General features: G+C 34.0%; 1 protein-coding gene across 4 annotated transcripts; it reads left to right on the top strand.

The window, feature by feature from the left end:
• Window positions 1-8,459, top strand: LOC18044021 (probable LRR receptor-like serine/threonine-protein kinase At1g51880). Of its 4 annotated transcripts, XR_002906033.1 has the most exons (10): window positions 1-614; window positions 688-1,737; window positions 2,388-2,538; window positions 3,874-3,945; window positions 5,171-5,239; window positions 5,971-6,042; window positions 6,448-6,525; window positions 6,657-6,828; window positions 6,994-7,044; window positions 7,189-7,250. XR_002906033.1 is itself a non-coding variant. In XM_006437672.2 (9 exons), exons 1-9 carry the CDS (start codon window positions 524-526, stop codon window positions 8,067-8,069), a joined length of 1,902 nt encoding a protein of 633 aa, XP_006437735.1. In that variant the 5' UTR covers window positions 4-523; the 3' UTR covers window positions 8,070-8,459. The 4 variants fall into 4 exon arrangements, 1 of the variants encoding a protein (XP_006437735.1); XR_002906034.1 differs by lacking the exon at window positions 6,994-7,044 and having other exon boundaries at window positions 7,189-7,268; XR_002906032.1 differs by lacking the exon at window positions 7,189-7,250 and having other exon boundaries at window positions 6,994-7,162.
• The last annotated feature ends 8,604 nt before the right edge of the window (window positions 8,460-17,063 follow it).

Raw genomic sequence — 17,063 nt, 5'->3', positions numbered from 1 at the left:
GACCTCCGGAAAAGAAGATGACGTCATAATAAGCTGGCAACCAATTTTCGTTTTCAAAAATAATTATTTTTTTTTCCCCCATCACTTTCACTGTTAACTAATCCCACCCAGTGCTCAACCTCTTTCACCTTATCTTTACTTTTTTAATCAACAAATGATCATCGTCTGCAAATTTCGTTTTAGTCGATTTTTCGTTGAAGTTGACTCCATCCATCTGCTGCTCGCTACTAACACACACTAAGACAAACCTCCACCAAGATAAACACCATTAATTTCAACTCAGGCATTCAACAAAGCAAATCTCTCACTGACTTTTTCCACTAAAGAGCTAGCTAGAGCGAGCGTCTTCAATTCATCGTTCCCCCCCCGCTAATCTCGCCCCCACTTTCATTTGTCCTTTTTCTTTTTGGCCTTATAATTGGGAGGCTAATAACATTAAGTCCTCACTTGTTTCCGTTTTATGTCCAAGCAATCACTTAAACTCCACCAGCACTAGTAACACTACATCCACCGCCACGTCAGCATGTCCCTCCTCTCACTCTCCTCCTTCTTCTTCCTCTCTCTCCTCCTCCTCCTCCTCCTTCCACTCTCTCTAGCTTCGTCATATCCATACAGTAAGTAACATTGCATTGATTCGCATTACTTGTTAACTCATTTTAACTGATTTTTATAACACTTTCTCTGCAGAAGCTAGCTACCGCATAGATTGCGGCAGTGCCACGTCGACAACGGATCCTTTCAACACCACGTGGCAGGCCGACGACCGCTACTACACGAGCGGAGCCACCTCGATTGTCTCCGAGCCGTTACACTTCCGCTTCCCTCACGAGAAGACTCTCCGCTACTTCCCTCCCTCCTCCGGCAAGAAGAACTGCTACATAATCCCCAATTTGCCCCCCGGCCGTTACTACATCCGCACATTCACCGTTTACGACAATTACGATGGCAAATCCCACTCTCCCAGCTTCGACGTCTCCGTCGAGGGCACTCTAGTCTTTTCCTGGCGCTCCCCTTGGCCCGAGGGCTTAGCTCGGGACGGCGCTTACTCCGATCTCTTCGCTTTCGTTAAAGACGGTGAACTTGACTTGTGTTTTTACAGTTTTGCCACTGATCCTCCCGTCATTGCCTCCCTTGAAGTTCAGCAAATCGATCCCTTGTCTTACGACGCCGCCACTATTGGCAACAACCACATTCTTGTCAACTACGGCCGGTTGACTTCCGGGTCAAACCAGTGGGGCCCAGGTTTCAGCAAAGACGCCGATGATTTCGGACGGTCTTGGCAATCCGAGGCCGCATCACGGTCACCGAATGCAAAATCTTCAATCAAATCCGTTACCACTAGAGAAAGAATTACCAACACCAATCAGCCTCCGAACTATTACCCAATGAAATTGTATCAAACAGCTATCGTATCGAGTGGGGCTATCCAATACAACCTGGCGGTGGATGCGAAATTGGACTATTTGATTTGGTTTCACTTTGCGGAGATTGATTCAAGCGTCACGAAGGCTGGGCAGAGAGTGTTTGATATACTGGTGAATGACAAGAATGTGACTCGTGTGGATATATTTCATTCAGTGGGGAGCTTTGCCGCTTATAGTTGGCATTATGTGGCAAAGAATTTGAGCAGTACTGAGTTGACGGTGAAGTTGGTGCCGGTTGTTGGGGCGGCATTGATCAGCGGGCTTGAGAATTATGCCTTGGTCCCCAATGATCTCTCCACTGTGCCAGAGCAAGGTAGTTCTTGAATTTTTTTTTTTTTTCCTTCTAGAAACAGAGAACTGCTCTTTATGGATGATGATATGTTCAGCCGCAAGTTACCATTTTATTCATTAGATGGCTTATAGAAATAGAAATGGAAAAAAAAAAAAAAAAAAAAACTTTGCCTATTCAGTAGCTTAGTTATATGAGAAGCTAAATTTTGTAGTTTCTAGAAATGGGGAGCTTTAAAACATTTTATTTGGAATACTTTGTCACCAATACTAAAACTTGCTGATAATGTTGCTTGATTAACAAATATGGCTCCTTTGAATTGCATGCCTTTTACATTTTTGGATTCTTTTAAAAGAATTTTTTGTGGTTTGTTCAGCTGCTGGGGTGATGTACCAGAAGGGAAATATTTATTTACAGTAGAGGATTCAACCTTAATGAACTTTTGTTCTTATTTTGCCATTGTTGCAGTTTTGAGATTTACAGACACTCTAGATTATAATCTTTATAGATTTGCTTTTTCTTTTTCTTTTGGCTTTGGAATGATAGGGAAAGCAGAATTAGTAATGTTGGGGATGACATTTGTGGAGTAAACGAGAGGGAACAAGAAAATATGGGATGTAGGTAGCTTCTATTTTAAATTATGAAGCTTGCTTACTTTGTGTTTGTTTCTGTAGTGATTGCTATGAGAGCATTGAAAGAGTCGCTTCGTGTTCCTGACAGAATGGGTTGGAATGGTGATCCTTGTGCTCCTACAAATTGGGATGCTTGGGAGGGAATTACATGCCATCCTAACAAGGATGAAACTGCCCTTGTGATATCTCAAATGTAAGCTATCTTCTTTATGTCATCCTCTTAATGTTAGTGTTGAACATACAAACTATTTGACATAATGCAACCGATTTTTTCGTTGAAGAAAAATCATTTTGTTGAAAGAAAAAAAGTTAAAAAAGTACTATTTCCAAGACAAGTTGGGTAATTAGTGCAGAGAGCAGGAAATTCAGACCCTTAACACTAGCAAAAACAATTATTTGGCATAAATGGAAGGAATAGTTTTCCATGGCAGAGTAGTATTATGGATGCTTTATAGTCCTTATTTTCTCTCTGGCATACTTCTGTTATGTCTTTTTGTTCTTTTAGGAGGATTTAGAGGCAGGCCCTTTTTTTTTTGTGGGCAGCTTTTTCTATCTTCGTTAAACTTCTTTTCCTTTAGTACATATCTTCTCTTTACACATTATTCCAATTTAATATGTTCCCTGATTTAAACATTGCCGAGGAAATCTTTATGAATCTACCCTTCATTAAGCCAGAGGGAAATATGAGAGAAGGAAAGAGGAAGGGTAAAAGAGCGACCACTTCTCCTGTTTAGGTGGAAAGAATAGAATGTGAATTGGGAACTACCATAAAACTAAATTGTTTCTTTAATAAACTTTGAATGAACAAACAAAATAGGATCTGTGAGGGAAGAGTCAGAGGAATTTATGAGTAAAGGAAAGTGGAAGGGTGAAGCAGCGACCATTTTTCCTGTTTGGTTGTAAAGAATGGAATGTGAACTGGGAAGTAATGTAAAACTAAATTGTTTGGTGAATGAACTTTTAATGAACAAACAAAAAGGACCTATGGACGGAGGAGTATTAGTTTATGTTTCTACTGCATTCTCATATTCACAAATATACATAAATATATTAAACTTCAACACATAAGGGTATGGTAATCTATTTAACCTGTAGTGTCCTTCTTAGAGCATGTAAATGGTGAAGAGTGACAGCACTTTCTTATCCTATCATTTCAGTCCAATTGACCCAATGGGCAGAACAAAGATGGCCTCTCTTCCCATTTTTCTTGTTTACCCTCTTTCCCTCCTATCATAATGTTGATGATGATACTTCACCAATTACAATTTTTTCTGTTCTTTAGTATTTGTAGTTCTACTTAAGCCTCATTTTCCTGTATCATACAAATTCATTAAAACTTCAAAATGTTTCTGAATCACAATGTAGGAATTCCTCCTTATGGTGATGTGATGCTTGCAATGTTTTGTCTGGAAAAATGGACTCTTTTGGTTTATTTTTATTTATTTTTGGGGGTTTTTTTTGTAACGTTGTGTACATATGACTTGAGAGAATTTGTGTTTATAAATAACTTTTTGATCCATATTTTCAGAGATCTTGGAAGTCAAGGCTTGAAAGGATATATCAGTGACAAGATCAGTCTCTTGTCTAACCTGGTAAACCTGTAAGTAACAGCTGAAAACTTTGTATCTGTTAAAGATCCCTTATGGTATCTAGTTTCAACATAGCTTGAATTATTTATTCTATATTATTATTGCCAGTTGCAATTTTATGGGTCCCTGCTTCATATAGGGACACATAGATAGATAACTAAGTTATAGAATTCTGTCTCTTCTCACACATATCCAGCATTCTATTCCTTGTTGATCCCAAGGGATGGAGGAGGCTAGGTAATGTTGCTCCAATACCTAAGCACAATATTTTGGGCTATACCTAACTTTTGCTATGCATTTGACCAAATCTTTGTTGGCCTTACTCTTATAGTGATTGGTTTTGATTAGCACATAATTGACCCATATTGGATTAGTGGCCAATATTTATCCAGACTGCCATTACAACAACTTTCAGTTTCATATTAAAGCTCTGCTAAAAAGCCCATACCCGTGTGGGTATTCTTCTAGGCATTTTAATTCGTCTATGTATATAACTAAGGCTGCCAATGATGAGCTTTCATTTGTTGGACCTTAACGTGGTTATTCTTTTATTGAGCTTAAGCTTGGACAAGCTTTCTGAACATGCTTCAGCTTCAGTTGTAATATAACAAAGCCTAAATTACCACAAATAGGTTCAATTTAGCTTGAAGAAAACCCAAGCTTGAGCTGCCTTGGCTTTGAGTTTAAGCTTGGGCTCTATTTCAGAGACCTGTATAATTTAAACTGTTCTTGCTTTAACAAAATCATGTGTAACTTTATGGTAGTCTATATGAGTGTCTATAGTTGAAAATATCTATGATTCAAAGCCCATGTCAACTGAGCTCTGGCTCCTCACGTTTTTATCTTATTTAGCAAATGAGTCAAGATCATGGAGCTTGTGAGCTGCTTGCATCAGGACTTTTTGATCAACTTTGTCTAGTTTACCATGACTAGTTCTGCTTGTCCACCCTCTTTTTCTAATGCCTCCACATTCAAGTTATTCATCAATGCTTCTTCCTTTTGTTTACAAAAATTCAATGTAGATGAGAGAACTTTTTAGAATGAAATATTTTGGCATCCAAAGGCTATGTCTAAGTCTGCCTAACTCTGTACCAACGGTGTTATCTTTTTTCATAGGAACTTTTACAATTACTTTTGGCTAAAAAATTATGATATCATCTGAATCAATTTGATAAAAATTATGATTATCATCTGAATCAGTTTGATCATTTAGAAAAATTTATCCTCTTTTTGCAGGAACTTAAGTACTAATTCATTAGGAGGTACCCTACCATCAGGGCTGGGTCAACAGTCTCTTGTACGACTGTAAGTGGCACAGTGTTTTTAGTACCTGGTTATGGTTATTGTTTTGAATTATTAATAAGAATGATATCTGCTTGTCGATAACTGCTTGTGATTTACTGATTTCCGTATAGAAAATTATTTAATTAAACTCCTACATTTGTCAGCTGTGAATTATCTTTTCATTTTCATTATAGCTTATAAAGCTGGTTTTATCTCAACAGGAAAATAAGAAATAAAGGAAAATTATTTAATATGTATGAGAGCACGACCTAGTATATGGGAAGCATACTAGATACCCCTGAGTATTTCTGAATATCCATTTTCTACTTCATGCATCTAATTTCCTCAGGATACATTCCCTTTTTTTATCCTAAATTCCTACCTATCTTTAAAAGAGTATGCTAGTTCGCTCATTCATTGTGGGTTTCTGGTTGATAGTTGGGGCTAAACCTATCCCTGTATTCTTGTGATGTGACAAGTCTGATGTGCTTTTGCAATCACATCTTAAGTCTAACATGAACCATTCTACTTCCAGTTAGTTATTCCTTTCCTCCTAAGGCTTAAAAAGTTCTTTTGTTCGCTTGATGTTTTCATTTATAAATAAATTTGCCATCATCATCCTTTCAGTCTACAGTTGTTGGAAAATTCTTCATTCCATTTTCTCGACTTTCAAATATAATGCCTTATCAAAGTCAGTTGAAATTATAACTGTTGACATTTTTAGTAATAGTTTTTGTCTTAATACTTTTCAGGGATTTGTCAGACAATCAGTTCACAGGGTCGATACCAGATAGTCTAACTTCTTCTTCAAAGCTGCAGCTTGTGTAAGAATTCTGCATGATTCAAATTTTCGACCATTTTTTATTCACTTTTTACTTAGTAAAATGTATTCCTGAGCTTGTGCTTCAATGTGTTTTCCAGTTCAGATTCGTAGTAGGTGAAATTTTCCTGTATACATATACATCCTAAGCTTATGTATTTGAAGAGTCGAATAATTTAATCTATGTTGGGTGTACTTCATTTCATTTTTTCTAACTTTGATTTTAACATTTTGATCTCCACAACTTCTAGTTTAAATTCCTAATATGGTGCCAACAGTCATTGCTTTAAAAGATAATGCCTGTAATTTTTTCTATTGGTAAATTTAAACCATCTTATTGATTGTTATCATGTTTTCAATGACTGTTTTATAGCTTATGCTTTAACTCCACCTTTTGGTTGTGTTTCAGTCTACTGAACAATAACTTGTTGGAAGGGCGAGTACCAGAGGAACTTTACTCAATTGGTGTGCATGGTGGAGCTTTTGAGTATGTTAAAACTCCAAATTGCTGAATGTAGTTCATTATTGACTTTACCTTTGACATCATTATTCATTGTTTTGTTCCTTTTTTGTCAAATTTTTCCTGGTTTTTCCCATGTTGCTCTGTTGTTATATAAGCTGATTGGCTTTCACCCACTCCCCACCCAACCGCAACACCCTCCACACCACACCCAACCCTGCCCCAAATAGTGTCTGGAGAATTGTGTTGAAAATGAGGACTGCTTGGTATTGTTTTTGGAAGCTACAACTTTAAATCATTTGGTAAATACTTATTGTTGTGGTTTGGGAGGTACGTTAATTTTATCCGATACTTATATGATAAAACTATGTTAATTTTATCTCACACTTATATGATGCAAATCCTATAACATCATTAAATCATATTTACCCCATGCTATCAACTTTAATCACAGAGACAAGTTTTTTTTTTGTTTTTTTTGTTTTAAAAAAGCAGAATGCCACAACACCTTTATACCAAACAGGCTCACAATTTGGCGGTCTCAAAGTTGAATTTTCTCTCCTGGCTATTTACTTATTAAAATTTTGCTTTATTTACACGTCTTGAGATGTGACTCTATGCTACTCTATGAATTTCTGAAACTAATTTTATATTAGTTTCTAACTCGTACTACACAATGTCTCTTCTCAGCCTTTCAGGTAACAAAGGTTTGTGTGGTGCACCTTCTTTGCCATCATGTCCTCTATTCTGGGAAAATGGAGGCTTATCTAAGGGTGGAAAAATTGCAATAGTGATATCATCCCTTGTGCTTTTCTCTGGGGTTTTGCTAGTGGTGTATATATGCTGCATCAGACGGGGTAGGAATGATTATGACTTTGGTCTACCACAAGATTTAATGTGTAAGTATGATCTCCAAGAAGTTCGAGCTTGTCAGTTTTTTTGCTTTGCTGTTCATTAATATATCGTAATTAAAACTTGTACTATCATTTGGTGAACATGCGCGCAGAATAGGCCTAATAAGTTTGTCTTAAATATTAAAGTCCAATGTCACAAAATCAGCACTTGTGGACTATTATTACTCTCTAATGCTTAAATTGCTAGAATGTGAAGCATATGGAGAAGCTTAAATTCTACAATTAATCACTTGAAATATTCTGTTAACAATACGACAGCATCTTAAGATAATGATTATTCAAAAATATTCTGTTAACAGTACGACAGCATCTTAGGATAATGATTATTCAATCCAGGATTAAAATTAGAATGGATACCTGAACAGATAGTAATACATAGAAGAATAAGAATTCATTTCTCCTATTTTGGTTTTTGTAAAGAAATTCAAATAGAATAAGCAGATATCAGATGATGAATTGCTTAATTATTTCAATGAATCTTGTGTATCTATTCTTTATTCTTTATTCCTGACAGTTCAATTTTGAATTTCATATGATTATGTTCCAGCACTCTCGGCTAAGAGAAACAGATACCAGAGGCAGAAATCCTTGATGCTTCTGGAAATGGAGAGCCAACATGCCAAAGGATTGCCGACACTTCCTCTCAATCCCCGTTAACATCGCTTCCAAAGTAAAAAGAGTACCAAAAGTTGAAAGTCTGTCACTCACTAATTGGGCATAGACGGTGATCCCGATGTGATGGTACAAATAGCTGAAATTAAAGGTGAGCTGTACTGATGGTTTTACCAAAAGAGGAATTGGTTGGTTTGGCTTCTTTCCAATGATTGCATCCCAAGGGAGGGGGGTGTCTCTTGATAATCAGAGTCTGAAGAATACAATGTATCTCATTCTTTATCCTTATCGACAAACAAAAGCTTATGCCTGCCAATGTATCATAACCATTTTTGCGGCATTCCAAGCATATGTATGTTGTAAATTCAGAATTCAGCGCATGTAAAATGGCACCACATATTTATACCAATAGGTCCCAGTTTCATTATTGCTGCATGATTACCTTCGTGCTGATCCGATTCTTCTCCCCAATAATACCGCACAGTGATTTCATGTACTGATTGCTGTGTATTTTTTTTGACAACGACTTTAGACAAAGTTGCTGAATATTGTGGTTCGTTCTACTGAATTGTCTTATCAGCTTGTTTCATTGATTGATTGGCTATAGTTCTAATTTAGCTGAAAAAATGAATGAATAAAGGTCCCTGCCATCTTTCCAGAGAAATTCAATTTTAAGAGTCAATATGGTGCACCGTGATGGTGTTGCAATATCTACGAAGTTGAGCATAGCGCTTTATAGTTATTTGAACATACACTGACTTCAACAAAATCTCTTTTTATTAAGAACACCATTTTGAGGCTCCATGCCTCCATAATGACTATTTTTTTTTTTTTCCTTTTTCTACAAAATGAAGAATAACAGTAGATATCTGACCGATCGTTGTTGATAGAAATAAATTTCCAATAAAATATCGGTAGATTTGTGGGCTTTAGTATAAATATGTATATCTATATTTTCAGTAGACAATAGATCGCAGCAATTCAAAACCAAAAAATAAAAAATAAAAAAATCTATCAAGTTACCTTTGCCATCTTTTTTTTTTTTTTAATTATGGAATATCTTAAAAATATTTCGATAAAACTTTCAATTAAATAGTAAACTTATGGTATGTTTATTTATTGTGAATGAGAATGAGAATCAAGAAATGGAAGTGAATGATGTGTTTCCTTATTTAAATAAAAAATGTAATGAGAATCAAAATAGCAGACTCCACCTAAAATTGAAAATGATTAATAAAGTTCTCGTTCCTATGAGAGGATGTGGGAATGTGAATCTCGTTCCCTAAAGTGGCTATGTTATCCCACTTAAACATTTAAATTCTCATTTTATCTTTGGTTATATATTATTATTATGAAAAATTTATTGTTCATCATCATCATCATCATCATCATCATCATAATAATAATAATAATAATAAAAAAAAAAATTGTTGTTGTTGTTAATACTACTAGCAATAATAATAAGTATTAATTATAATGATTACTAATTATAATTAATAATAATAATTTTATTTATTTATTTATTTATTATTATTATTATTAATGATAATAATCAATTAAGGTCAGTTTAGTAACTTGAAACAATTTATTTCAATTCTAAGATAAAGTAAATTCAATAATGTCAATACAATTCATTTCGATTATGATTGTCACAACTAAAATAAACGATTTATTATGATTCTCATCTCCATTCCGATTCCGCTCCATTCTGATTATTAATTAATAAATGCACCATTAAAATTATAAATTTTCTTACAAACAGATATATTATTACAAAATTAGTTAAATTAAAAATATTAAATAATAAAAATAAATCATATGGACGGCGTACTTATTTGTTATGGTTTGGATTATTAGGATATCCATCAATAATTCTCTCTCCCGAAGGACACCCTCGAGTAAAGCACATATTATTAGGGGGTCAAAGCTGAAAGCCTCTTACCAAATATGGACGAACAAGAGTGCATTAAAATCCTGAATGTCCACTTCTTTGAATAGGTCAGCCTTCAGACCTTGGGGAAATATTCGACAATTTCTTCTATCTCGTAACAAGATCTGTTGAGGGAAAGGAATTTTATCATGTGATTGGATTTCAAATAATTAATAACTTTGGTCTTATTGTTGATGTCCCTTCATGTGGGAAAAGAAAGAGAGAAAGAAAAAAGAGAGAGAGAGAGATTGAGGAAACATTGAGATTAGTGCTTCCAGTACTGTACTTACATACGTGTTACAATTATAACCAAAAGATCATGAGTAATCACAGATAACTGTAGCACGAACCGTTTCACTTTCGGCCGTCTCAGAAGAATTCAAAGGAGTTTACAATTCATACAGTTAGAAGTTTGACAATAAGAGAATTATTAATTACGTTTAACTCATTTACTTTTTTTTTTTTTCTTTTTCTTTTTTGCTGCGTTTACTTTTCAGTTTTCATGTCTATAAGATCTTTAAAAAAATCTGGGGGGCAGCAAGCAACGTTGTGTCATAGGATGTATGAGAAGGAATCTTTGATGGTTTCACATCTGTAGGTGCTGAAATGTCAAAAGCCAGACAAACTTACCCATAAGATAAGACTTTGAACACCATCACTCCCAAAATTGGACTACTGAATTATACATATGTTGCTTGCCACCTTCCCATCACGGTCTTTGTTTCTTGGACTGTTCCTTCTCGTTCAAACGAATATTACACATCGGCGAGTCTTTGAATTTTTTTTTTTGAGATCTAGAAACAAATTAAAAACTCAATATTTGGGCATAAAACACTTGTTACAATATAAAATTAACATCGAGTTGTGTCTTATTATATTATTGCTCGTAAAACATGAGGTATTTTAAGAATAATAGAGTCAATTTTTTTCTAATAACTTCTTCTGTTAAGGTGAATATTTAAAAATTTAGATCTTTCCGTCATCAAATAGATAAGTAGTATTAGAATCAAACTTTTTTCACCGAAAACATAATAGAATAATTCAATGGTGTGTTTACTTCTTCGATTGAGAAATTAAAATTAAAAATTAAGATTATTGCGAGCGTTCACTTCATAAAAAATAAGAGCGGGAATCGAAATCTGTTATCGGGTTACACATAAATAGAGTGATCAGATTAGGAACCGTGTACCAGCTAAGAGTGGCCTAAGTAGGATAATTAATCAGGAGGTGAGTTGGCCTTGGCTTGTTCTCTCGTGGGTACCCAATTCTCGCTCCGTCAACTTTGACAGACAGAAATAAAAGTAAAGCATCGGGCCGCAGTTGTAGAAATCAACAAATTACACAGTCCGTTTACCGGGTAGCATTCAATTTCAACCCCACAAGGAATTGTAAAAGTTGGCATAAATGTCGAAACATAACATTGATTTGAAGTCACGGTTGGAAGCTTGGCAGCTTCTGCCTGCACTGATTACTCACTTCCCCGCAAAAGGCAATTGAGACCCCAAGTGGGCTGTTTTCTTTATTATTGCAACTGCACAAACAAACACTTCGATAATTGGCCTTGGCATGAACAAAAACACATAACATACGACTTTGTGACTTGTGAGCTGTCAAATTATTAATGCAAAAATATTATTATTATTATTATTATTTGATGAGTTATTATTTACTGAGAAATCCCTCGCTTTAAGATTTTTTAGTACGTTATAAATATGCGGTTTTTCTTTTAGTTTGGACTGATTTGTTGTTATTTTAATAAAGTAAAAAGGTAAAGAATTCCTTAGTAGAAAATTACTCATTATTATTTCTTTCCCCAAATAGAGTAATAATTATTTCCCACCCAAAAAAAAAAAAAAAATCAGAAAAATGCTCTTTTGAAACTTTGACTGCAGTGCCTTTGAATTCAAAAAATCAACATTCTAAATTTCACTCATACAGTGCCGTACAAGTACAACATCATGTGCTCAGCCGATTGATTAATACCCAATCGACAGACACGTTGTAATGCATAGTTGGTTAGTTTAGTGTTTCAAGTTATGATGCTAAGGAAGGCCACGTGGTCTCACCACGTCCCTCATTTTTTTAATTTCTTTATTTAATCAAGTGAAGAAAAAACATTGACACTGCCTAATCCTTCATTAATATAATATGAAATTAACAAATTGAATATCAAACCAACAAATGGGTTTTTTTAATCACGGCATCTCCAAAACTATGTTAAAGAATCAAGAAAGATAAAAGACTTAAAACTCAAAACTTAGTTCATTACTGTGTAAATTATATAGTTAGCTTAGCTCCCTTCTATTTATATATATATATATATATATATATATATATGTATGTATGTATTTTTCAATAATATAACTTTCTCAGATTTGTCATTTTTTTTCACTGGGATCCTTTCCGAAATCCTGATTTTAATTAGCATTAGATCACAATGAATGGAGCCCCATCGCTCCGACATTTATAAAAATTCCTCCTCTTGCACCATGCACCGTCAAAAATATAATTGATTGTGAAGCATCAAATAACCTTTTTATGCATATGATGGAAATAAATACCACATAAAATATTTAGAATTTTTATTGTCAAGAAATGTGGACCAATCACAGCCACTTGATGGACCCAAATGAAATGATGATGAAAAAAATTCTCATCCCACCAGTCACCGGCTCACCGCCCCATGCTCTTCTTCTTCTTCTTCTTGATTGACGTCTCTTAATCAGATTAATTAAGCTAATTGCAATGCTTAACAATAGTAATAAGATTAATCAACGGACAATGGGGTAAACGTAAGAAGTAGGAAGAAATTTGCAAAATTGGCAATCAGTTGACTTGGTTGACCTCGAAACGTACGCATTATGAACTGGGGGCCATAACTTTCTTCACCACTTCCAGAACAAACACAAATAATTCAAACGTGAATTATTGATAAAATATTTTTAAAAATGGGGTGGGAAAAATAAATTAAGTAAAATTCAATAAGGGGGGGGGGGGGGGGGGGTTTCTCGGCAACTAGTAGCTGCAAGTAGCAGGGTAATAGGAAGATGACGATTTAATGCTTATCTTGAATAGCAAAACAACAAAAGAAAGAAAGAAAGAAAGAAAGAAAGAAAAAAAGATCTCTCTGATATCAATTTGTGGCATTGCTGGCCAACTACTACGGCATCCAAGTGGCCGAAATTGATTTGACTTTCCATATGCGTGCCATGTCGGCAACATAGCTTCATGTTGCTGTTTATAATTCTCCTGTTTACTTTTATTTTTTATTTTTTATTTTTTGGTTAATAAATAAATCCACTATTCAAAACTAGGGACCCATTTAATCATCGGATCAACTTTATATATTATTCTTAATTTCTTTCTAATTCCATATCTTTCTCGTATAATTTAGCCTCTTCTGTTGCTTTGACTTCAAAATTTGTGCAATCAAATCTCTTGTTGTCAATTAAAATTTGGCAATGTTTTAGTAAACACCGTTATTTATTAAGTAAAGGTTGTTTGTTTTCATCATTCGAATTTATTGTTTAGTAAACAAAGTCATGCTTGCAAGTGTTGATATTTTCTTATATATATATATATATATATATATACTATGTTGATATCAACATTATTCTTCTTCTTTTTTTTAAAAAAAAAAAAATAGAAAAAGAAGTTGAAAAAAGATGGGGTTATTTTTCTTATCTTCTTAAATTAAATATTATGAATTCAGTAATAATAAAGTTATGTTTATGTTGTGTGGCACGCAGGAGATGAGGTGGTGGTCCATGATGACAACGGAGGTGATGAAAGCATAGTATATAAAAAAAAAATATCAACATTATTTATATAGTCAACAAAAGCAACTCATGGTTACATGGAGATACTAGATGGAGGCCCTAGTGGCTCTACTGAACTCATTATTTATTCCTTTACTATAATATCATTGGTCCGACCTTAGCTGTCTTACAGTGTTTTGATTAGCTTAAGTTAGAATCTTCCCACAGACTCTACGGCTATTTTTTGACCAAAGATTTCATGTTTGAATGCACACTTCACCCTTGCACGCCCTACGTGCTGGTCACCCCTCCCCAATAATCCTACGAAACGTATGGAAGGGCATTACCGTAACTTTAAAAAAATACATAAGCTTCTTTTTTTTAATTATTATTACATGAAACTATTGCTCAAAATACAACATATTACATAATATTATAACTGATATTTACAATCACATCATTATTGGGATCAATTTACATCAAATGTTATATCGCACATAATTATTGAGACTAGTTTATATAAAATTTTATATAGTACTGCCCAAATTTTAATCTTCTTTAATATTTGAGAGACTTCAATCTTTATATAGCACATAATTACTGAGACTAGTTTAGATCAAATCTTATATAGCAGTGCCTAAATTTTAACTCTCTTTAATATTCGAGAGATTTCAACCTTCATTCAATAGATAAGGAAGAAATTTAAATTAAACCCTTATAATATTTATGTGGAGGTGCGAACTATTTCCTTCACACTTATAAGAGAATGGCTCTAACCATTGGTCTAAGATCCAATGGTTAGAAAAAAAAAATAAATAAATACAGGAGCTAATCATTATTTTTCAGGGTTAATTAAAATGACTAATCAGTGTTGCATCGTAGTATATAGATTACAGCTGATACGATCACGTGGTTTGACCCGAGGAGGTGGGTCTATGTCCACGTCGGCACAATAAGAGGAGGAGGATGAAGCAACAGTCAAAGATCTTTGTATTATTAAATTAAAATAATTAACTATCTTTATTTATTATAAGAAAAAAAAACAATTATTTAAAAGAAGATTTGAATTTGTATTGGCCGTTGATTGCGTGTGAACGGATTGAAGAAACAAGTTGGACAATAAGAAACAAACAAACAAAGAGGGGAAAATGGAATCATGCGTGTTGTTGACGCGGCTTTGTAAATTTCCACACTCATTTTCCTATGTTTGTTTGTCCCATCATTTTTAGATAAGATTTTCTTCCCCACTTTTTTTTTTTTTTTTTTTTTTAAATGTATTCTTCTTTTTACAAAATTTTAGGTAAAAAATAATATGCAAGGGAAAGATAGGATAAAAAAGCTGAAAACGAGTGAATTTCTATCACTATTATTATTATTATTATTATTATTATTATTATTAAAGAGACTACTAAAAACTTTTTAGGCAGATAATATTCCTATTTCTAACACATTTGGTGCCAATCGCTGTAGTAATGCTGTGGGATTGGGTTACTTTTGGAAACCTTTGACGTGGTATGCCATTAATTATAACATTATTCTTTGTGATAATAATTCTCCTTCTTAACTTTTAATGGCATATGATATCTCCAGGATTGCATTATCAAATCTAATCCTCATCCTTGATTCGATTAAAAATTTTTTAGGTTACGGACGATATTGCTGTAGTGGACGCTTATGTAAAACAAACAATTATTTATTGACGAGAATAATTCGACTGAAGCTCGTGAGATCATCACGAAAGTTTTGCATTGCCTCCATCAATTATTTGCTCGTTCATGCTTTATTTTTGTCACATTGGATTTATGATAACGGTGTCATTATGAATAAAGCTAAAGGCATGTTTAAATGCGAAAAATCTTGATTAAAAAGTTGGCGTATGCATCCAAATCATAAGATTCCATTTTGTTGTGATTTCCTCACGTACGTGTAGCATCCTCATTCGTTCCTCTATTTGTTTCTTCGAAAGGCCGATGATGAGGCATCAGGCGTCGGTGGGTGTGACGTGTCACAGCCATCTAAAAAAGTCATAAGTTTAAGTCATCTCCAACCCAAATTGCCCTAGGGAGTGGGAAAGCGCAACATGTTACTAAATCACTCGCATTTTTGCATTTTTGCATACCCGAATTTAATTATAATTAATTCGTTTCGAGATAATCACAAACTTTGTAGTTTAATTTAAAGGCGAGTACAAATGGATAAGCACATGCTTTTTAAACTTTTCTCTTGTTTATTGATCACTTTTGAGGCATACTAGGCACTAAACTTTAGTTGGGGATTGGTTACATTTTTAAATTCTAAAATGTGATTCCAATTTTTATCACCCTCTGAATTTAGAAACCGCATCAAGTTTTGTTCGGTTGTTTCTAGATAAGGGTGTGACAAAAAAAAAAAATATATGTGAATTGGATCAGATCAATCTCAATCACTTTATCGGCAAATCCTTAAAAGGGGAAAACAAAAAGGAAACTTTGCATTATATTTTAATACGGTTCGTATATTTAAACATAAAACATAGAAATTAGAATAGTGTTCAGGTCAAATTGAAATTGATGGCCATTGGCCACACTGACATGGCTCTAGCCTAAGAGATAAACCATGATGATTGAAAAATTAATGGACCATTTTGTGAGTAACTTCAAACCACAATTATAAAGGATTAATATATGTATATATATGTGTGTGTGTGTGTTGATGATTAAAGCGGTGAATGGATGAGTAGAGGGGCACCAAACAGCGCCTAACAAAGCTTTATCCTAAGAAGTGCCAGCTTTTATTGTTATTAGACTTAGATAATTGCAACCACAGTTTAATTAGGATTTAATGAAGATATTTTTACTCCACTTGTCATGTTCTTATGGGTTTAAAAAAACAAGTGTTATTTTTAAGATAATATAAAGTAACGTTGGTTGATATATATGATTGGTTAATGAAATTAATAGGAAATGGTTAAAAAATCAACAACCGGGTAACAAAAAGTTATTGAGAAATGACGAATTAATGCTGTTTGGCACGTTTAATTAATTAATTAATTAAGCAAACCTTTTGTCACTCGACACATCATCCGCCGACGTACGAAAGCCGGTCACATTAACGAGGCCCTACCAGTGGTAACACTCAAATATTGGATTTGGAAAGCTGATTTGCATTTTGCAAGAAGATATCATCACATGTAATCAATAATAAACATAACCAAATATGGATAGTCCATATTAACAAGTACCCACTTTTTTTTTTTTTTTGGAATTTTTTCTTATTATTCTTTATTGTTTAATTGAATAATAGATTTTGAGTTCATTCATTTAGGTTTTCGAATCTTCTCGAACTTAGCCATTATCGATAAATTCAATTAAA

Source organism: Citrus clementina, unplaced genomic scaffold, assembly GCF_000493195.1.
Source record: "Citrus clementina cultivar Clemenules unplaced genomic scaffold, Citrus_clementina_v1.0 scaffold_4, whole genome shotgun sequence".
Lineage (NCBI taxonomy): Eukaryota > Viridiplantae > Streptophyta > Magnoliopsida > Sapindales > Rutaceae > Citrus > Citrus x clementina.
The sequence above is the reverse complement of the archived record's forward strand: the minus strand, read 5'-3'. Positions and strand labels throughout refer to the sequence as shown.